This window comes from Melanaphis sacchari, unplaced genomic scaffold (assembly GCF_002803265.2).
Source record: "Melanaphis sacchari strain LSU unplaced genomic scaffold, SCAv2.0 Contig0_pilon_pilon, whole genome shotgun sequence".
NCBI lineage: Eukaryota > Metazoa > Arthropoda > Insecta > Hemiptera > Aphididae > Melanaphis > Melanaphis sacchari.
In genome coordinates, this window is record NW_020270366.1 from 3,169,122 (window position 1) to 3,193,045 (window position 23,924).

At 22.8% G+C, this 23,924-nt stretch overlaps 3 protein-coding genes across 3 annotated transcripts; 2 read left to right on the top strand and 1 right to left on the bottom strand.

The window, feature by feature from the left end:
• The first annotated feature begins 7,435 nt into the window (after positions 1-7,435).
• On the top strand, positions 7,436-9,414 carry LOC112604346 (josephin-2). The gene is made up of 4 exons (XM_025353368.1): positions 7,436-7,667; positions 7,734-7,951; positions 8,856-9,036; positions 9,105-9,414. Exons 1-4 carry the CDS (start codon positions 7,629-7,631, stop codon positions 9,255-9,257), a joined length of 591 nt encoding a protein of 196 aa, XP_025209153.1. The 5' UTR covers positions 7,436-7,628; the 3' UTR covers positions 9,258-9,414.
• A 752-nt stretch (positions 9,415-10,166) lies between these two features.
• LOC112604257 (guanine nucleotide-binding protein subunit alpha homolog) lies at positions 10,167-14,449 on the bottom strand. Its single transcript, XM_025353254.1, has 6 exons — positions 14,321-14,449; positions 13,756-14,090; positions 13,433-13,692; positions 13,146-13,363; positions 10,827-10,993; positions 10,167-10,581 (listed from the first exon to the last, which is right to left on the bottom strand). Exons 2-6 carry the CDS (start codon positions 14,024-14,026, stop codon positions 10,391-10,393), a joined length of 1,107 nt encoding a protein of 368 aa, XP_025209039.1. The 5' UTR covers positions 14,027-14,090; positions 14,321-14,449; the 3' UTR covers positions 10,167-10,390.
• A 168-nt stretch (positions 14,450-14,617) lies between these two features.
• LOC112604178 (E3 ubiquitin-protein ligase Bre1) lies at positions 14,618-23,062 on the top strand. The gene is made up of 17 exons (XM_025353132.1): positions 14,618-14,730; positions 16,328-16,510; positions 16,594-16,780; positions 16,854-17,042; positions 17,759-17,880; positions 17,994-18,230; positions 18,642-18,767; positions 19,435-19,608; positions 19,804-20,061; positions 20,486-20,665; positions 20,723-20,934; positions 21,135-21,288; positions 21,351-21,464; positions 21,533-21,724; positions 21,789-21,981; positions 22,058-22,152; positions 22,707-23,062. Exons 2-17 carry the CDS (start codon positions 16,364-16,366, stop codon positions 22,986-22,988), a joined length of 2,862 nt encoding a protein of 953 aa, XP_025208917.1. The 5' UTR covers positions 14,618-14,730; positions 16,328-16,363; the 3' UTR covers positions 22,989-23,062.
• The last annotated feature ends 862 nt before the right edge of the window (positions 23,063-23,924 follow it).

A 23,924-nucleotide genomic window follows, 5' to 3' on the forward strand; every position in this document is an offset into this window, starting at 1 on the left:
AATGTTTTTTTTTTTTTTTTTTTTTAATTCATCAATATCTGCTAGAGTTTAAGAATTACAACATAATTTTTTATAGATAAATAGTTTTCTATCGACATAAAAAAAATAATTTATAATAATACGACTAATAAAAAATTCAATATTTTAAAATGCGGGAACAAAGTACAAATTTAAAATACCTATCTACTTATAAGTCATAATATTAATATCATTAAAAGTAATTATAAATTTACGTATTTAATTTATATTTTTATATAAGCAATAAATAATTGATAGTTGAACATATATTTTGTACAAATAATTTTTTTAAGTCTAAGAAGATTCAATTTTATAATTATTATCTTTAAATCTTCTTAATCTAACACAACATACAGGAAAGGAGATTTGGTTATTTTACGTTATTTATATATAAGCATATTCAATATTGTATATAATACAACAATAATTACAGAACAATATTGTCTTAGATTTTCAAAAATTAATTTAAATATTCAACAAAGTCTTCAGAATTAATCTTATAATATTCAATACTTTATTTATATTAATTATTATATAAGCCAATCATAGAGATTGTTTTTAAGATTATAATAGTGTATATAGGTAGTAAGTAATCCATGCATCATCGTGACACAGTACCAGTTATAATTAAAGTTGTGAAATATTAGCGAATACTCGTAACAGTGCTTAAGAAGCTTAGGTTATTGAAGATAAGGTTACGCGAAATCGATTTTACTTTTATAGATTTCAAGTAATATTTTATGTTGCACTTGTATAACAATAATTATAGAAAATAATATTTTCGAGGGTTTGATAAATTTTTATTCTAAACATTTTTTTAAAAATATAAAAATTGTAATACAATTTTAATTTATTTGTTATTTTTAAAGTCTAATGTATGAATGGTATGAATAAAAAACAAATAAAATGAAAAATCGATATATCAAATCCTTAAAATATTACTCTATATGTTTTTATAATATGTGTATCGTGTATAAACATATAAATTACTCAAAAACCATAAAAAACTTAAAAAAACGATTTAGCTTTAATGCTTTTAAACTGTTGTGCATGGTTTAGATAGAGAATAAAAATATTGCGTTGACATTGGGTCCATCCGTATTTAAGAGGTGGCTAAGGTTGGGAATTTCACCTTTCCCAGAAGTCGAACTTAAAGGGTGATAAATTTATTTGAGTTTTTTATGTTTAAATATAAAATAACGCAATTTAAATTTTTCGTATGTATTGTATTTTTGATTTTTAGGTGAAAATTTAAAAATTAATTATATAATATACATATTTATTTATTATTGTTATTCTAAGTGGTATGAAATTAAATACATGTATGAATACTATGAATAGTACCTAAAATTATATTATTATAATTAAGACTGATATGTCCAGAAGTTATGTGACCGTTAACCTACTTTTAAATATACACGTAGATACTTTAATACCAAAGTGTCATTATATGCTTCTAACAAATTATAAATTCAAATGTTTTGAACTTTTCATAAAAACATGAAAACCATTATTATTATTTTTTTTTTTAATGCATGTTCATGCTTTTGTTTACCCTAAAACCATGAGTATTTATTATATTTAGCTTCTTAGATAAATCAATACGACTCATCTATGCTTTTAAAAATATAATTTTGTCTATGAAATAAATTCATACATTTTTTTAATTTCTTAAAAAAAAAAAAAAAAAACAATATTATTTTAATAAATTATAAAATAAATAAATAAATTACTTAATTGACTAACAAAGTCTATTTTCAGTTTTTTTTTCGACTTTATTATGATTATTATTGACGAATACGTACATGTACTCGTATACATTGTTTTCCCGTTCCAACGTTCCATAACAACAATAATTGTTATTATCACTTATCGCTAAATCGATAATTAAGCCAGTTACTATGAAAATTAAAACATTGAGTTAATTTTTACTTTATAAACTTAAAGATGATCACGAATTATTTGTGTATGGTATTTTAGATATGAACAAATAGGATATGTTATCAACTGTAGTGAAGTGGTAAAATTTTTTTCAAAAAAAGTTTTTACCTTGGTTTAAATAAAATTAATTATAGCAACCCTACATTCACCCCTTAAAAAAAAGGACAATGTTTCATAGTGCCCCGTGGTGTTAAAGTTTTAAATATAGTCCTCTGAAAGATGAAGACTTACAGTTCACATACTTATTCATTATCTCTGTTTAAATATGACATACTAAATTACATTTCTCATTTCTAATTTATTAATTTTTGTTGTTTTTTATACTACAGAAATTCTTTAGATTTAAGTATTAACAAAGTATCAAACATAAAAATATAAAAAACATTATCATCATTTATCACTGTCTTGTAAGTTATTAGAATAGATTGTTGATATTATTAATTTTAAAGTCAGTAATAATTATCTCATTTAAAAATAATAAATACATTGAAAAATTAACCTAACCGACGTAAGCTAAAACACAAATAATTTTAAGTAGGTGAATTATAATTATTTGAAAGTTTTTTATTACTATGTATATAAAAAATATAGTACAACAAACGGTCACCTAATGGAAAAGTGATGAAATATTATATGACTTGGTGATGGAGAGATAACAAACAAATATCATGAAATCATCTCTAATATTGAAAACAATACCGCTTTGTGTTAAGAATACACAACGTAAAATTAATATGTAAGATACTATAGTATTTCATAAATGTGACTGTATTATGTAGCTGTGTAGCCTGTGTGGCCCGTGTAGATGTGTAACGCTTTAATGTTTGGATTCTTATTCATTTTTACATAAAAATAACCTAATCTATACATTAAAAACAAAATTACAATAAGCAAAATAGGTTAAAAAATCAATGATAAATAGACCTAGACACTGTAAGTAGGGAAGCTATTCAGTGATAAAACCCTTTTGGCAAGATTCAACTAAAAACCGAATACATGACGATGTTTCAAACTGAAAAATCACGACACCAACGTCTTTTAAGACGGCGAAAGGGGTTGTCAGAAGTTGATGCTGTGTCTGTTTTTTGACTAAAGGATTTGAATAATAAAATCATAAATTAATTATAAGTGGCACTTTTTAAAGCAAGTTTTAACTGAATTTTCAACTGATTCAATATATAAGTCTTTGTGAAGGGTGTTATTTGAAACATACCTTCAGGAGACAGACATGGCTATATGGAAGAAATTTCATTGGAAAACTTCGATTGTTTTTAGTTGCGTTGGTTTAGCACAACCTGAAGTTTGAGCTTCATATGATCAGATTGATCTCATAAAAATTTATGAAAAATATCAATTACAAGATATAGGTAGTAGACCAAAAAAATGATATAAAAAATAATTTATAAATGATAAGCTTATGCTTAACTATCAAAATAAATATAAAATTCTAGAATTGTATAATTTAAAAGAGCAAATTATATAAGAAAACGAAAAACATTGGAGGAGTATGTAATAACATTTAGAAATATTAGGTATAGGTATAATAATAATTTTAGATTTTAAGTGAAGCGATAAATTAATTGAGTTTACAATGATGTGTGTTTTTTACATACGTAGATAAGTAATTATTAGAAAAAAGTTCAATTTTCAACTTCGAAGACAGTTTTGGATAGGATATTGAATGTAGTTCATACATTAAAGAAACCGAAGTAAAAAATTCCTAGTATTTTTCAAAATAATCAGAAAAACAAACAAAAAATTAAAAGAAAATAGGAATACTATGTTATTGATAAACTTGTTTTTTTAGTATAACTAAAATATGAATAATTTTGGATATTTTAAATTTCTGCAGAATGGTTATACTAATGATTCTTACGCATAATAAAATTTTTAAAATAATATGACTATTTTTGAGCTATTAATAGAAAAATTAAATTATAATTTTTTTTAGTTTTTCTATACATAAGTATCAATAAAATATATGTTGCTGAGTAAAAATTGTTGAAATTTTAATGGGAGGTTGTTCATTTAATAATTACAAAATATCGAAAATGTATAGTCACGGTTATTTTTATAAACGTTTAAACTTTAAAATTAAATACAAAATTTCAAAAATGTATAAATTATTTTGTAATTAGAAACTCATAAGAAAATTTTTTTTTTATTTCAAACATTTATAAATTTAATATAATATTCTTCACTAGTATTTCAATCTATAGCAAAAATAAATTTTACCAGAAAATCACATACGTCACAGTTTTAAGTTAAAATGTTTATGACATTAGATACATGTACCCATAAATAATAAATAATAACTGTATTTATTTTTATACGAATCAACATACCATAATATTAATAGTAAAATAAATACGAGTAACTATCATAATATTAAAAATCATACCGTGAATTAATATAAGTTAACAAACCGTCTCCTCAAAAAATCATTTTTCGTTTACAACGGTACCTTTATAATTTAATTCAAATTTAACACATTATATTGTGTCCCACTCATCGTCAGCACTTAGCATCGTTTAATATAGAGCAAAGAAGCACTTATTTGCTCACTTTTTTTCAATTTTCATAAAAATCTCAATTATATTAAAAAATAGGTATAATGCAATAATATTTAGTATATAAATATAAAATAAATTTTACAACCTGTATTAAATTTAAAAATTATATCTGGTCCTAGTTGTTTCCATATTAGTCAGGTTTTACCGTATAATATAATTCGTGTAATTCGACTATATAGTTTAAAAATTTAATTTTAACCTGGTTTTCTTATTAGAATTAAAGTTTATTAAAACAATTCGTATTTCACCTGTAAACCAGTAAACCACCCGAGAACTAACTCGTGCGTAGGCGGCCGACACAAACATATTGATTGAAATGCTTGAAGAGTTATAGTAGTATAGTACTAGAGAACTTTGCTAAACCCCATAATTGAATTCCATGTAGGTATCTAAACTAAAATATAATTAAAATTAATTTTGTAAATTAAGTCATTCTACATGTTAAATACTTTATTACATAAAAATTTTTACTTTTACTGATTCTCTTCTTAACTTATCCTGTAACTATAAAGGTAATTAATTTTAGGCCTTGATTATAGTTTTCTATATTTAATTTTAAATCATACAACTTATATTAGTCATTGAAAAAATATTTCAATAAACATACATTTTAACCTTTATTTTAGTACAAGTGCTTGATTATTCAAATATAAATATACAACATGTAACATTTTAGAACTAATTAACTGGGGAAATTATTTCGTAAAAACTTAAGCTAGAGGTAGAATAAGTTAAAAGCATATTATACAATTAAAACTAGTGACTGGGTTGTAAGTTTGAAACAATAACATAAAGGTTATTTGGTCCTTACCTTTAAAATGTCAAAAAATCGTTCTTTTACTGCGATGAAAGATGGCCAGTTTATATACTTTATACTGGTTGGGGAGCGTAGAACCACAAAATTACGTATTGGTTTCTAAAAAAAAATTGTTAATTGTTCGTTTTTATAAACATGTAAATTATCATTGATTCAAATAATCAAAAGCTATTCGTAGGTTATAAAATATAAATACCTACCTTATATTAAAATGAATTATAATAATTTTTAAATTTAAACATAAATATTTTTTTTTAATGACAAATAAAAACAGCATCACAGCCTTTCCCCTAATTAGGGACAGAGTAACTCACAATTCTTACTAGAGAATTAAGTATTTTTAGGCCACATAAATTTTTTTCAAATTTAATTTATCACCATTTCTTGTCTTATTTGTAGATGTGCGCTGACCATTTTTTTGATTGGGAAAAGTATGAGACAATAATTTATTTGGCCTACATATTGATAAACACGCTATTATCAATGTATTATCAATTATCATTCTCATTTTACATTCTTTCTAGCTTCTATTATAAAATAGTATCAACCATAAAAATATTTGACCATTTTATCAAGTATATGAACCAAAAAACTCCTCAGTAATCTCATAATGGTACACAAGTATTATTTGGTTTACTCAAATACATCACTATAACAATTTACATAAATTTTATAAAACATTTTAGCTTCTTGTCACAGGAAATTTAATAAATAATATTTTACAATGACAATTTTTTTGGATTCATTCCGTATTTAGATTATACAATTAAAAACTGTGGTATTTGATATTTGGTATTATTAAATAAAAATGCAAGCCTATTACGTTATTCACAATCATAGTCGTATATTTTGTTATTTTGTTTAAATATTTTGTTAATCTGTAATAACGATATATTATTATAACCCGTCTAAATAACAATTTATATATTGTGTAGTTTACTGGCTTATCTTTATAATATTATAATAAGACGACGTAATTACGTAAGAAATCGAGTTATCGCGTATTTACTATTTGTTATTCAGGCCACGTACCTACTAAAATATTTTAAATTGTGGTGTACACCATTAATTTGTTATCATTATTTCTACAGTTGACCAAAAATAATAAAATATTAATTATTTTCGTAAGCCATTTCTCATAGGCATAATCAAGCCAGGCCACTGGGCATTGTCACAATAACCAGTGGTGAAACTAAAAAAGTGGCAGGGGGGCATCTTGCCCCCCCTAAACTTACGACAGTCGGCCTTTCCTCGGAAAAAGACATAATAGACGATATTAAGATAGATATTATTGCTGAACAATGGTCAATTTAAAAAAAAAGAAAAATTTGTATTTAATAACTTTTAATATTGATTGCTTTATTTGTTGTAAAATTATCTTCTAAAACTCAATTTTAATATAGGTACTATAAATAAGTTAAACAGTTTTAACTTTTAATATTTAAGTAAGAACACTGACAATATTGTAAAATAAAAAAATAAATAATAAAACATATTTTATACACGTATGCACATTTTTTTTTTTTTTTTTAATAGTCAGTCGGCCAAATTGACTTAATTCCCCCCCCTAAAAAATGGCTTTACTACGCCCCTGATAGTAATCCGGCGGGCCAGTGGGCCACTATACCCTTGCGGCCCTAATATAGCCGCATTTCTTGCATTTCCGTATTTACGTCATTAATATAAGCGTTCTAAGCTATAATTTAGTGTTTTTAACATCAATATTCTTAATGTTAGTGGAAAACTTACCTATGGTAAAAATATGTAAAAAAAAAAAAACTACAAATTCAATAAAAGAAAAAAAAATGTATAATTATAAAAACTATTAATATATCCAAGAATTTAGATTTTATATCTTAATTAAATTTACAACTGACTACCTATAACTTACCTATATAATAGAACAATAAGAACAATATTAAGTTATAAATATTATCCGATGATACGAATGACTTGTATTACTTATCACTTATCACAACGACCATGATTTTTTTATTACAATTTATATCTCTATATTAAGTATTTACATTTTACTGCCACGGCTATAGATACCACACAGATAATTACATATTTTAACAACATTTTATATTTATATTTATGTAAACAAATAACAACAATCAACATGTATAATTTAAGCATTTTTTTATTAATAAATTAACCATAATTATTTTTTAAGCTTACGAAGTTTCGTTTTAGTTCGTAATTACAATTTCTTTTTATAATTGAATCAAAATTATTTGAAAAACTTCATCAAGTATCTATAACAGACTAAATGAATCATGTTACCAGAATCTACTCCTATTTATCATGAGAAACAAGTAATAAAGAGAAAACTATGTTATTGAATACAACTTCACTTATACATGTTTATTTTATGTATTAAGTCCAGGGAATTATGTGCATTACACGCTCTCAACAATTTGTTTCAATCAAAAGAGGCATTCAAGCAAATGGAACTCGATGCTATATGTCTTTCACTGTCGCCCAACAACTATATAAATCCACATCGTTCAATTTTAGGTATTGGTAACTATGATGTCAACGTTTTGATTGCTGCATTACAAAACAAAGGCTATAGTGCCTTTTGGTTTGATAAAAGAAAGTTAGTATCATAAAAATATGCTACAACTTATAATATAGGTACCTACAATTATTTTCATATGTTCTGTAATTTTGATGTATGGTTAATAATAATCAATTACTTACTTAAGGCCATATCGTTTTTAACTTATCACTATTTTTGAAGAATTATTTGATGAATATAAATACAAACAATAAAAGAAAAAAAAAGTAGATTTCTAATAATTATATTTTTTAATTGTAAATTTATTTTTGTTTATAAATTAAGGTAACACTATTTGTAAAATCCTACTTATTAAATGAACAAATAATGTTAGGAAATATTAAAATAATTCAAAATATGTATAATATAAAAGTGATTTAATTTTATAACTTTTTAAAAGTAATGTATCCAACAGTATATAGGTTAGAATAATTATATTTTTATTTATTTTGTACTTCTGACATTGAATTTTTGTTAGCACTAGTCTAGTATTTGCTTATTACAAATAATAATATCTGTCATATTATATTATGGTTTGATAAAAAGTTATTTATTAAAGAAATAGTGTTGGTTCTATTAAATTTTGTACTTAATAAAATAATATTGATTCTAATAATTATATATTCAGCTCAAATAATCTAATTTTAATATATTTACAATAAATTCTGTTAGTTTTCGTAAATATTTTATAGTCTATAATATCCAAATTAATTACTTCATATATTTTTACTGAAATAAATAATAATAGTAATAATAATTATTATTATCATTATTAATTATTGTTTACCTAAAGATAAAGTATATAATAGTATATACATTTATTGATACAAAATAATTAATGATAGATTATTTATTTTATGCTTGTCTTTATTTTATAAATGAAATGTAGAAAACATTCTTTTTTTAGTAAAATGTAAATTTTAAGTAATATTTTATATATTAGGGACCCAAAAATGTTGAAATTGGATAAAATATTTGGTTTTGTTATGAATATACCCAGTGAGTGTCGTTTAGGATTTTTATGGTTACCATTAAAACGGAGACATTGGATATCTATCAAAAATATTAATGGAATTTATTACAATCTAGATTCAAAATTACCTAAACCATCACAAATTGGAAATGTATGTCATAGCTTCATTATGTTTTATTTATAATTATTACTACCATAAATTAATAAACTTGTTTGCAGGAAGAAGATCTTTGTAATTATTTCAGGAATCAACTTCATTTAAATGACAATCAGTTATTTGTTGTTGTTACTGGTGATAATTATAATTGGATTGCGTCAGAAGACACTTCAACTTCAGTTGATCAACAAATACAGGCACTTGATAAAAGATAGTTTTTTATAACTAATCAATATATATTTTTTTTAACTATTAAATGTATGCAACATATTACCAAAATCTATGAGCCGGATCATTCACTAATATTGTATTATATTGGTAAATTTTGTTAAAATAGCATACAAAAATGTGATTTATAATTGTTAAATTTTGTTACCAGTATTTATCTGAAATAATATTAATTGTTATTTTAATTTATAATTGCACCTACACATTTTAATAAAAATATTATTTTAATAACAATATTATTATATATTTTGTTTTAAATATCTTAAACATTATCAATCCATCTTAAAAAAAAAAAACTAAAAAAATATTTAAAAAAAAAAACAAATTGTAAAAAAATCACAAGTCTTGTTCATTGTTGATTCTAAACATTTTTAAGGTCAACAAAAACAGTTGATAATTTCAATAAATATAAAGTTAACTTTAGTGAATTACATTTAATATACAAATCAAAATGTATATATATAAAATAGTGCATAGAACAAAATATTCTTTCTATATTAACTAATAAATTAATGCTTGAATGATAAATAACTAATCAATAATAGAAATAAAAATAAAAATAAAAATAATATCTAATCTATTATTAATCAAATATATATATAAATATATCAGTAATAATTTTGTACAAAAATAAAAATATAAATTTAAAAATTTTGCTTAAAACAACAGTAATATTATACATAGTTAAATAATAAATGCATTTAAATAATTTTGTTTAACATATAAACAATAATAAAGATAATGTTTCATTAATGAGAATTTTTCGTTTGAGAATAAATATGCATAAGAATTGAGATTAAAAAATAATAGTTTAAGTTGAAATTTAGATCAAACATTATTATCTTATTAAGTTATAACAATGATAATGGCATAATTTGTTTGCTTTTATTTTATTTTTGGATATCTAGCATATTAAGTGTAAATAGTTACTAAATTTGATTTAATATTTAGGAATAGATAACAGAATGTACCTTATATAGAAGAACTGTAAGTTGAGATACAATGAAAGATTCATGATAAAATTTAAAAAAAAATATATTACAAAAAAAAAGTTTATAGATTTTTTACAATGAATATAACCATATAAACATTTAACAAATACCTGTATAAACTTGAAAAGTTATTGAAGCATTAATGATTCCAAGTTTCTATGTAAAATTGTATCTTTAACAGCATTAAATACAACTTTAATGTTTTCTGTGTCTACAGCAGTTGTAAAATGATGAAACAATGATTTTCTGGGATCTCGTTTTGCTTGACGAAAGAAATCCAATAAAAATGATTGTACATCAGGCAAACTATGTGGATCTCCTAAAAAAAACATGTAAATAATATTTATAGTTAAACTTTGTATTTATTTAAATAAATGATAGAAACAATTTATATTTTGAAAAAAATGAAATTTACACATTTTTATAACAAATAATAATGGGCAAGCTTGAAAATAATTAAATATAAATAAACATTTATTATAAAATTAATTGTGTTAATAAAACAACAGTATTTAATATATTTAAAATCATTATTTTGTATACCTTATCATGAATAAAAATTACCTGCAAAATGTGGAAAATAATGCTTTATATTTGTTTCTCTTCTTTCTAATTTGTCAGCCAATAAATCAGTTTTGTTCATAAAAAGAATTATGGAAACTCGTCGAAATATTACATTATTTACAATAGAATCAAATATGTCTTTTGATTCTTCTAATCTATTTGTTTTTCTAGAAAAAAAAAAAAGTTAAGTAGATAGTTTTCATGTAATTTATGATGTATTTGGTGGAAGAAATATATTTTTTAAAACACTTCAAATTTTAGTAAAAATGATTATAAGGTTAAAAAAAATATTTAGATTTGCAAAAAAACAAGAAGAATAATTTTTTTTGTTCCTATTATAATTATTAAAATAATAACTATTTAGAATGATAAGTAGTAATTGTTTTAAAAATTTTAATGATTAAAAACTTAATCAAAAATTATAAATAATACATTCAAATATCTAAAATTAATCAAGTACTAAATTTATGTGTTGCCTTAATATTAGATTAAATTTAAATATTGAAATTAAAGGTAAAAAATATTATCTTGATCATCTCGTAAGCATTTATTGATATATAAAGTTAGTTATAGTTATGTAAAATGTTACAACTTAAGATGCTCATAACTCACTTAAAAAATTGTGATATTAATAAAACCTTAAGAGATGTCCTAGACTATATGCTTACCACTATGTTTGATAATAGGTAACTAATATTAAAGCTAACAACATGAATTCTGCTGAATGTAAATTTGGTATGTTGTACATTAGTAAGATGGAAACAAGATATGGTGATTTTAATACTCGCACAATAACAAAAATACAAGTAATTATTTTAATTTAAACAATTTCTTTTTTTTTTTTTTTTTTTTTTTTTTTAATATGGAAATTTTATACCAGGTATTGAGTAAATTAATGGCTCAATATTTGATGTTTACGTGTGTATATTTTATTTATGAGAAAATTTACTAAGTATGGTACACCTTTTGTCTTTTAATAATGCTTTTATAAAAATTCTAGTCCAATTTTTTTTTTTAAAACATTTAAAATAATATCTTCAAATATTTAGATTTTTTATTCCATTTAAGAAATATTTTATTGTGTACCAGACATTTTTTTAATTATAACTAATTTTAACAGGGTAAATGGTTAAGCAGATAAAAATTTATGCAAATTGATTTTATTTTTAGATGTAACTTAAAACCAAAGAATTGTAAATACTTGCAATTTTCAACAAATATTTAAAAGATTAATTTTTATACATCATAAAATTTTCAATATATTTATACTCTAATTCACAGACTTTCAAAATTTTCAATTTTTTTAGTTTTTTATAATTGCTATTAAAAATGTATATAAGATCCCACATAAGTTATTCTAACAGATTTAGAAAAATATTTGAAATACATAGGTACAAATTATTTTTATAAGCATCTGAAGTCCAAAACATAACAATATCATGAAAATTTACAAAGCTTTTTGTAGTTGAAAATTTATAAAATGTACAATTTTTATATTTAAAGCTTGAAAACACAATACAAGGATCTTAATTAATTCATATTGAAACCAAAAAAAAAAAAAAAATATATAAGCATAATTCTTTTTATAGATATTTTAAGTTCAAATATGGACAAAATTATGTGTTAAAAGCATGAATAACAGTATTAATTATTTTGTTATACTTAAAAAACATTATTCATGAGGACCTAAATTGTTTATATATATTATTATATTTTATGTACGCAATGATATTTAATAATGCAATATTTTTGGCAAAACATTTTTTAACTTGCTGTATTACTGAAGGTAAAATAAATTATCATACTTAATAACAATATAAAAAAAAAAATTCTTAGTTTTATTGGTTCAAAATGATTTTTTGTACACAATGATAAATCATTGAATTCAAATTTAATACATTTATTACAGTGGCCATTAAACATCTACCATACAGCAAAATATTACCCACTTGCCTATTTTTTATTTAGGTTATACTATATAAGAAGAGATTCTTTTTAAATAGTTTCCATTCGATTTATCCATTATGATTACTTATTGTATTTATTGTACATAGAATTTAAATATTTACTTTATTTTTTTTTTTTTTTTTAAAGATAATTATACTAAAATAATTATTTTTTTTTTATACTAATTCAATCCATGAGTTAAAAATTTAATATATATTATAGCATAGAGTTGGAAAGTAATTTATATCAAAATATTAATGGTTTTAACAGTATTAGACATTTTTAAGTTGATTTTAAGTAACCCTAACAAAATCCTGTACTATTTAACAAAATTACTGTATTTTATCATTTTCAAATCAATATAAAACATACCTGTCTTCGACAAGAACTTGATCAAATTCAGAAGAGGATACTAGAAATAATATTGATGTGACAGAATCAAAACATTGAAACCATTTCTGTCTTTGGGATCTTTGTCCGCCAACATCAACAAATCGAAATGGAATATTATTTATTGGAATAGTAAATTCATAAATGCCTTTAGTAGCTCGTCTAGCATGTAAAATATCTTTATTCGTTGGTAAATAGTCCTAAAGTAATAAAATATAAATTTATTAAATTAATATTATAAACTAAGTTCACTGATAAAAATGACTTACACTTCGAGCAATATTTTCTATATTATCAAGAAAATATTGAACTGAGTCACTAAGTTGAAACTCTCTCCTTCGTTCAAATGCCCTTTTAATAGCAGCATCTTTCCACAAACAGTACATTGATGGAACATATGATTGGAATAATCGTGTATCCAAAGTGGTGCGATTGTCGAAATTCAAAATAAATTCAGCATTTTTATTATTATCAGGATTTTCCCATGGTATACCCAACTTTTGTCTAGCATCTGCTAATACTTTCATACCTATTTAAAATAAAAATTTAAAATAAATAATTTTATAAAATTTATATTGAAAATTATTATTACCTCTTAATATATTTTGATAGATTATATGCTGGTATTCAATGACAAGTTCAGGTTCAAAATGTATACCGTGAATAATTCGCATTTGCTTGAGAAATGTTGATTTACCGCTCTCACCAGCTCCCAACAATAGTAACTTTACTTGTCGACGCAACAGGTGTTTATCTTTGTCTATAAGTTTATCAATCTCTTTACTTCTATATCGTTGTTCCATTTCTTCAGCGCTAAACTTGAATCGCCAACAACATGGACACGTAATTGTACATCTTGCCATTTTTCAGGTTCTATCATCTTTTTCCATAAAACAAATCAACAAAGATTAGAAGTTCCTTTGATTTCTAAAAATAAAAAATTTTGATTCAATATTAAAGTTGTTTAATACAAATATATATAAATGCATAGCTAATGCATAAGCATACAATAACTCATAACAAAAAAATAGCTATTTAACTGTATAAATTGAATAATATCAAAGCAATATGAAAATAGGGTGGATTAAATATTTATTTAAAATATATTTCCGTACAATATAGATAATACTTATAACATACTTTGGTAAATAACTTACACAGTAAAAAAAAAAAAACATGTTTCATATTTAATCATTCAAACAATTAATATGAATATTGTACTCTGCTCGACAATAACAAGTAATAACGTCAACTTCCAAATTACTAATATAAAAATATTAAATACTCTACTTTTTAGGGCTTGTATCATGAATTTCTTTTATTGTGTGTTTGTATTGATAAGGAGATAACATAATTCCACGGTACCGCATACTAACGCTCTCTTGCGGCTTATTTAATAACTATTAAAAAATAATTATCATAATATTCAGAACACAAACAATTGCAAGATGTAGAGTATCAACAACTACAGCCGACAACGTTTATAAATTAATAATTGGAATTATTGTACTTAACAAATTTATAATTTTCATTTTTCAAAATTTATTCATAATGTATTGGAATACTGGTATGTATTTAACTTTTATATTTTACTCATTTTATAATGTTTAAAAAAAAAAAAATTAATTAATTCATATTTGATGTTCAGCACTACTATAACATAATATTGTAATAAATAAAAATTGATAGAACTAGGTACTATACGTGAGAGACAAAACTATAACATACTAACAAATTATGCATTTAAAGATTTTCAGTGAGTTATTTTATTCTTGAATTTAGCCTTTAGAGTTCCCTTAATGAATACGAACTACAATGAATTGTTCATATTATTCCATAATGATTCTGCTGTAACTCAATTATTTATTTATATCAAATTATTTAATTTTCATTGAAGATAATTTGTTATAGTACTCATTTAAAAATAAATAATAATAATAATAGGCAATATAATTACATCCAATATTTAATATTATTTTGAATTTAACGAAGAACAAGTTTTTAAGTATAACAAATGCTAATGAATTTCTTTCCAACATTAACACTGTAAATTAATTATGAATAATATAATTCTAAAACTATACTACCTAAAATTTTTTATTGATTATATGTTCAATTCATTAATATAAAATAATAGGTTTTTGTGATAAATGTACTATTATCAATAATTTTTGAGTTTCTGACTTATGTTGTCTTTATGAAAACATATCAATCTACTACCATTCTATCATAAAGTATTAACTCTGATAATTACAATAATTATAGTTGTAATATAAGTATTTATTCGAAAAAATAATGTATAATATTTATTGCTTGTTTTAAGTTAAATAAATAATTACTACACATAATTAATGAGTAGTGAGCTAATGTTCTCTTAAACATGATAGTACTTATAATATAATTTATAAAATAAAAATGACACAAAGATATTTTAAATGATATACTCCTTTTAAATTTTATGAATAACTACAAACATTATAAATTATTATTGTCATTGAATTATAAATATTGTCAATTTAAATATAGACATGAAAAGATGCTAAAATTGTTTTTAAAAACCTATTTATAAAGATTTTTAATTTTTTAATTTTATTAACTTTATGAACAGTTTTTGGATAGTATGAATGAAAAATACTGTGTTGTACTACTTATTGAAAAGAAATCAAATATGGACTTTTTAATACTTCTAAGAAATTATTTTTTTCAATTTTCTCATTTTGATGTGTGAAAATACTAACAAATATTCAGAATGTTATAATTTTAGTTTAAATCTTGATCATCAAACGATAGGTAAAATAATGTATTGTTAGTACTTTACAAAAGAAGTATAGTAAAATTAAAAATATTATTCATTCAATGTATCATCAAAAAAAAGTTATATAAATTATGTATAAATCAAATAAATAATAGTAAAAATAATACTGTAGTATAATTTAAAATATCATGTCTGTGATTCACTATGTACTAAAATGAAATTAAGGATAAATTTTAAATGTGGTCAGTCTTTACTCTGTATAAATAGTCAAGTATGTCTAAATTATTAAAAAAAAAAAACCGTTAAAATAAATGTTATAATTTAGTGGTCTATTATATTAATTTATTATAAATTGACATTTAATAATAATTAAATGCATAAAAAGTTAAATAAAATAAAATTTTTTTAGAAATTATATATTAAACAAGACTGTACAACATTTAAAATGTCAAAAAGAAACAATGATGAAGGGGGCTCTGAAGAACCACCAATGAAAAAAGTTCAGTTTGAGCCTGTTAGACTTGGCCCTATTTCTACTATGGAAGATTTAGATATGAAAGTTCTACAATACCAAAACAAAAAATTAGCTCAGGTTAGTATAATATTTTAAAAATATAATTTATAATCATAAATAGACTAAAAAAAAATAATTGTATTCATAATTTTAATTTTTAGAGATTAGAACAACGAAATAGGCTGGAAACAGAATTAAGAAATAGAATAGAACAGTTAGAAAAACGACAGACACAAGATGATTCTGTTTTAAATGTTGTAAATCGTTATTGGAATCAATTAAATGAAGATATTCGTGTGCTGTTACAAAGGTTTGATGCTGAAACTGCTGATGAATTAGAGAGCAAAAGTAATTTTATTTTACTGTGTAATAATTTTTATTTAAAATACGTAATAAATTTATTACATAACTAAATTTTTAGATGAAAGTGAAGCTACGACTTCATTTTTAGTACAGTTATCAACATGGGATAAGGAAGAATTGGATGAAAAATTAGCTAATCGAGTACAGGTGTCAAAACGTGCTGTAGCAAAAGTTATTCAAGCTTTTGATAGACTTATGCAAAGAAATGAAAAAATTACACTTGCTCTAAAAGGAGAGTTTGAAGGAGGTAAGAATTATATGAATTTAACAAATTAAACTAATAATTTTTAATTACTAAAATATTACAATTATTCTTCATCTTCTGACATATAGCACTGACAGTTTTGGCCACCATCACAATCTACCTACATTTCTTTCAATTCTGAACTTATTTTCTCCATTCTTGTACTCTCAATTTATCAAGGTTTTCCACAGTATCCAACCATCTTTTACCTAACCTAATCTGCTTTTGAGGTATTTTTTCTGTTGGTTTCCAATTTAAATCTGCTATACTTATATCATGTGTTCGGCCATTGGATCTTTTGTCTCCTTATAAAGCTAATAACTGACGCAATTCCCAACTCTTCTTTTAGTTCTATGTTAAATTTTCTTCTCCAAATAGTCTTTTCATTATCATAAATTGGTCCACTTTTTGTCCTCCAAATTCTATTTTTAAAAGTCTTCAACCTTCTTTTGATTCTTCTGATGGTTGTTCATGCGTCACAGCCATAGGTAAATATAGGACTTATCCCCGTGTATAGTGTTGCTTTGGTTATTTTCTAGAACAATTTTGAAAAATAAATGGTTGATATTATTTAAAATGTTACAATAATTATCATTATTGTTTTATTGCACTTAACAACATTATTAGTTATTGACAATAATAATTTTATTATAAGGAAACATATTTAAATTTACATTTTTTGATATAACCAAAAATTAAATAAATATTAATCTTAATAGATGAAGCTCCTAGTATGGACGAAACAATTCGCCAAGCAAATAGTGAACTTCAAGCTGAGAATCAGAAATTGCAAACTTTAAACACCTCTTTACATAAAAAGTATCATACAATGTCGTTAAAGGTGATAACTTTGATTATAAATTATATACAATATTTTGTTAATTTAGTTTTAAAAAATAATGGATTTAAGCTTTAGTTTACATAAGATTTATGTCCACTTTGGTATTATTTTAGTTGGCAGGCTTACAAGACAATGTAAACTGCAAAGAAACTGAAGTTGCTGAAATGCGAAATCAGATTGAAGAATTGCAATATGAATACCAAAAAATTCTTGAACGAAATTATAAACTAGAAACACATTTAGCAGAAGCAAGAGATAAGTTGAAAGGAATGGAGGCAATTCAAATTGATGACAGAGTTATTTCAAAACCAGATACATCAATTGCACAATCAAGCGTTTCATTACAAAAGGTATGTTGTATAATAACATAATTTTAAATTTTTGCTGTCCTATATTATATAAAAAAAACCCTCCAACTTGTAAAGAAATAGTTCTATGTAATTAAATTAATTCAAAACTATACAACAAACAATAAATTTTGGATTAGGTACCAATATTATTAAATTATAGTTTAATAAAATAGATTTTATAATGAAACTTATCAAAATAATTTACTAACGTATAAAGCCTGAGCCTTACATATTAATTATTTATATATATAATAATAATTTGTAATTTAAACAAAACATATTTTATTATTATATAATTGAATAACTGTGTGCTCTGCATATCTATTAACTTAATCAGATAATTATTATTTAAATAATAAAATATAATTTTAAATCAAGTGAGATATATTTAACATATATACCCTTAAATAGATAGAAGAATTTCAAAAAGAAAATGAAGAACTTAGAGAGTTGAATAATAACCGTCTCCAAGAACTTGATAAGTTACATCAACAACATAGAGAAGCTTTAATGGAAGTAGAAAAATTTAAAATGGATGTATGTATTTTTGTGTATAGTAGTCTTGATAATCCATTACTACCATGGTGCCATAGTACTGACAAATTATTAATAAAACAAGAAATTTCAACAGTATTGTTGAAAATGAATAACATACTCACATATTATTTCAACATATTACATTTATATAATATATTAAAATTTACAATTGGTGAAGAATCAATTTAATGTGTTGACTTTAATTTTAAAATGAATTGGCTTAAGCTTAATATTTAGATATAGTACGTATTTTTACATCGATTTTATACAATAGATCAATTTTTAATTGAATTATGAACATTTTTAAATTATGTCATCTTACATACTATAACTCACTTAAAAATAGAAATATCTTAAAAAAAAAAAAAAAATAAGTATAAACACAAATAACTTTTGATATGCATTACTCTAATATTAAAGTTAACATTACAAATTGAGTCTGTTGAATACTAATTTGTCGTGTATATGTTTAATAAGGTTTAATATATCCTATATACTCAATGTGACAACATATAAAAAACATGTACAAGTATCATGATAAATAAAAAATATAATTAGAACTGGCATCTTTAAAAGTACTGTATTATTACTGGGGTGCTGGATTATCAAAACTCTACTGTATATTATATTTAAATATTAAAAAATTAATTTTTGATTATGTACCTAGCTAAGGCAACTTCCTGAAAGTGTAATCATTGAAACAACAGAATATAAATGTTTACAGTCGCATTTTTCTGTATTGTATAGTGAATTTATGTTGATGAGAAATCAACTACTTGAATCAACAGGATTACTTCAAAACAGTAAAAATACTCATTTACGTCAAATGGAAGTGATGGAGGTAAGTTATTATGTCTAAAATATTGAATCATTTTAAATTTATATGCTTTACTTTGACAAAATAGTAATTAAATTTAATTAATCTAATAGTGATAGTCACAACCATGCAGTTAATATTTTTAGTGTTAAAAAATGTATTTTTAGTCTTTTGTATTTTACTCAATCAAATATAATATTATAATCTTAATTTTAATAGAGTGATGAATTATCAGCTCAAAAGAAATTACGTTCTGAATTGATGAATTCTGAAGATGTCAATGCTCAGTTACGTAAAGAGTATGAAATGTTGCGTATCGAATTTGAACAAAATTTGGCTGCTAATGAACAAACTGGACCCATAAATCGAGAAATGAGACATTTATTATCATCATTACAAAACCATAATAATCAGCTCAAGGGTGAATTGCATAGATATAAGCGTAAATATAAAGATGCCAATGCAGAAGTACCAAAAGTAAAAATTCATTTATTGCTTTATATTTTATTTAGAATTAGTAATCATGCATTTTTAGCTACTTGTTTTTTTAAAGAGGTTGGTAAATTATTGCGTTAAGGTGATAGGATTGTGTGAAATCTAAGAGTTTTTTACTTTAGTTCTAATTATATTAAAAATTAATTATACATAGCATTATGGTTAGCCTTTACATCATGTAATAATAATTATTAAATATAAAAATAGTGTTATGGCACAGTGTGTCAAACAAAAATTGAATACATATGAGTAAAAATATATAAAAATATTTATCTACTAAATATTAATATAGATATCATTCCTAAGTTATATTTTACATAAAGTATTTGAATACACCATGTTATGTTTAGAATAAAGTATATAAATGTATTTTGTTAAAAACTGTAATTATGTTTTATTTTTACAGTTAAAAAAAGAACTAGAAGATATCAAGCTAAAATTAGGTCAACAAATTATAGCCCCTGTACTAGATTCAAAAGAAGGATTATTAGAATCTTGTAAAGAAGATGAATGTGGAGTAAATGAAAATATTAAAGAAGAATTTTCATTATCTCAAGTTATCATGAAAAAAGAAGAAGATATAGAAGTAAATTATTCAATTAAATAATTTGTGTATATCTATTATATCTATTTAATTTTTAAGGGTATATCTCAGCTAATAGATGAAAATGTTCAAGTCGATGAAAAAATTGATGTCAAAAATGTTAAAAAAGAACAGTTAAAAGATGGACAACAAACACCTAGTAAAACAACAACAGGTCCAGCTACTACTCCAGATCAAAAAACTGTTAACCAAAAAGATGTCATTAGGAATTGGGAAAGTGAAGCTCTCAGAGATTTAAAAACACAACTTAAGTAAATATATGATATAATTTTAAAAAATAAGTTATTACTAAGTTGTCTGCCCTGTAGAATCTTTTAAAACATTATTACTTTTGTATTATTTTTATAAAATATTTTTATTTTTATTTTTTTTTTGTTGTATATTCACTATATTAAGTTAAGTAGCTAGTACTTAACAACAAATATATTAGAATAATGTATTTATATTTCAGAAAAGCTGTAAATGATCAAAAAGAAATGAAATTATTATTAGACATGTATAAAGGAGTTAGCAAAGATCAAAGAGACAAGGTTCAATTAATGGCAGCTGAAAAAAAACTTAGAGCAGAACTTGAAGAAGCAAAACAAGCCTTAAAAAAAATACAAGTAAAACACTTCAAATTTTTTTTTTTTTTGTTAATATAACTAAACATTTTTTTTTACTTTAGGAAGGCAAACGTGAAGAACGCAAGAAACTAGCTGATGAAGATGCCTTACGAAAAATTAAACAATTGGAAGAACATATTGTTCAACTTCAAAAACAAGTTGCTACTCATAAACAAGTAGGTTTTAATTTTTAATTATTAAATATTATTATAAAGAAAAATATTAATTCATTTTTTTTTTTAAGGAAGAAGAAGCAATGCTTAGTGAAATGGAAGTAACAGGTCAAGCATTTGAAGATATGCAAGAACAAAACTCAAGATTAATTCAGCAATTACGTGAAAAGGATGATGCTAATTTTAAATTAATGACAGAACGTATAAAATCTAATCAATTACATAAATTAGCTCGTGAAGAAACTGATACTCTCAAAGAATTGGTTAGTTTCAACTTGTTATAGATTATGTATATAAATTAAATATATTTTGTAATTAAAAATTTAGATTAAAACTTTAACAAATCAAGTAGAAATGACAAATACAGTAGTTCGAAAACTAGAAGAAAAAGAGCGTATTTTACAAAATTCTTTAGCAACAGTTGAAAAAGAATGTTCAATTAGACAGCAGGCTATGGAAATGCACAAACGAAAAGCAATTGAAAGTGCTCAGTCTGCTGCAGATTTAAAATTACATCTTGGTAATTAATATTTTATTTAATATATATATAATGTATAATACAATATCTTATTTAATATTTTTTAATAATTTTAAAGATAAATATCATGCACAAATGAAAGAAGCACAGCAAGTAGTAACAGAAAAAACCAGTGCCTTAGAAGCTGAAGCATACAAAACCAAAAGACTTCAGGTAAATGTCATATTAAAATGAGGTTTTACCTACATGGGTTCTTTTATATTAAACTAAACTATTGTTATTAAATGACAAATGTAAGAGTAAAAATATTATTTAGAGCTTATATTCTATACAGTTGTTTTTATATTTTAATTTTAAAACAATTCATGACCATTTTCAAATTTTAATTAAATTTTTAAATGCTTAAAATTTAAAACAACAGATAATACCTATGTGTGCTTCAGATAATATTATCATTGAATTTGATCATCAATTTATTTACACTAATTAAAACAACATAGTTAAATTAATTATTCTGAATTTAAAATTTTGTATTGATAAAATTGAGACAATTACTTTTTTTTTTTTTGTTTATTCAAGATGATGTAGATCTTAACTAAACTAGTTATAACTATTTTCAGCTTGAATAAATTGTACTATTTTTATTTTTAAAAACAGTTACATAATTGGGATACTAAAGTCTATTTTTTAATGTCATGTACAATTTCTAATTTATTTTGTAGATATCTTTATTACTATAAAACTAAATTTTATTGTAAACATTACAGGAAGAAATAGTACAATTAAGGCGGAAAACTGAACGTATGAAAAAAATTGAACAAGCTGGTACATTAGATGAAGTTATGATGGAAGAAATTAGAGAATATAAAGAAACACTTACCTGTCCATCATGTAAAGTTAAACGAAAAGATGCAGTACTAACTAAATGTTTTCATGTATTTTGTTGGGATTGTTTACGTACTCGTTATGAGACAAGACAAAGAAAATGTCCCAAATGCAATGCAACATTTGGAGCTAATGACTACCATAGGCTTTATCTTGGGTCATAATTATTTTTGAAAGTTATTACTTATTAGTAAGGTATGTAACCATTGGTATCTTGTAACTTAATTGTTTTGTCGTTTTGCAGTCCTATTTTTTTAAATATATTATGATGATTGTTCCAAGATTTTTCTAGATTATTTTAGTTCAATATTATTCCTAATTGAAAGTTTTTTGACTATATTTATTATATTTAAGAAACTAGAATTAAATGTATATTTTTAAATGTGTTACAATTAAAAAAAAAATAATAATAAAAATAATAGAATCTTTAAATATTTATTGGATTTTACATAGTATAATAAAATTACAAATAAATACATGTATTGATGGTTTTTTTTCTTATGATTGACAACTTTAGTTTGTATTATACATGTTAAATGCTATTGTAAAAAACATCCAAATATTTAAAATTATTATGTCTTATCCTAAAACTGTGTATTAATATATTGTAAATTATTGACGATAAAAAATAATTTGTTTCAAAACAAAAAGACTGAAATAAATTAACATTTTTTTACATTACCAATCAAAATGAACATATTGTAGTTATATGTCATTCAATATAAAGTGCAACAGTACTTTTCGTAATGGTAAGCATTGTTTATATTATTAAATTGGTTGTTTAACATATTAAAATTAATAATTGTAATAAATTGCAGCGTATGTCTAATTATTAAAGTATTTACTTTTTAATCATTTACCTATTATAATATAGTTAGTAAAAATTTTAAATATTATTCTACTTGAACCTTAAAACAACATTAGCAAAAATTAAGTTGTATTCTATTTGCAAGTAAAAAATAGAAATCATAATATTGTTATATGTAAATAAGTTTGCCTAAGTATTTATTAAATATAATATTTATATATATAGATCATATTGTTTTTTTGTGTATGATTAGAACTCATTGTCTTTAAATGTGTAATACTACCCAATTTTA

What these genes read in the sequence shown, in the direction of transcription:
- LOC112604346 (XM_025353368.1), top strand. Translation starts at nt 7,629, where the DNA reads ATGTTACCAGAATCTACTCCTATTTATCATGAGAAACAA. An exon ending in CTATTTATCATGAGAAACAA is followed by an intron (nt 7,668 to 7,733) that starts GTAATAAAGAGA and finishes TTATGTATTAAG; the next exon opens with TCCAGGGAATTATGTGCATT. An exon ending in AACCATCACAAATTGGAAAT is followed by an intron (nt 9,037 to 9,104) that starts GTATGTCATAGC and finishes ACTTGTTTGCAG; the next exon opens with GAAGAAGATCTTTGTAATTA.
- LOC112604257 (XM_025353254.1), bottom strand. Translation starts at nt 14,026, where the DNA reads ATGGCAAGATGTACAATTACGTGTCCATGTTGTTGGCGATTCAAGTTT. An exon ending in CAAGTTCTTGTCGAAGACAG is followed by an intron (nt 10,994 to 13,145) that starts GTATGTTTTATA and finishes TTTTTTTTCTAG; the next exon opens with AAAAACAAATAGATTAGAAG. An exon ending in TTATTTTCCACATTTTGCAG is followed by an intron (nt 10,582 to 10,826) that starts GTAATTTTTATT and finishes TGTTTTTTTTAG; the next exon opens with GAGATCCACATAGTTTGCCT.
- LOC112604178 (XM_025353132.1), top strand. Translation starts at nt 16,364, where the DNA reads ATGTCAAAAAGAAACAATGATGAAGGGGGCTCTGAAGAACCACCAATG. An exon ending in CAAGCGTTTCATTACAAAAG is followed by an intron (nt 18,231 to 18,641) that starts GTATGTTGTATA and finishes ACCCTTAAATAG; the next exon opens with ATAGAAGAATTTCAAAAAGA. An exon ending in AAGTTGCTACTCATAAACAA is followed by an intron (nt 21,465 to 21,532) that starts GTAGGTTTTAAT and finishes TTTTTTTTTAAG; the next exon opens with GAAGAAGAAGCAATGCTTAG.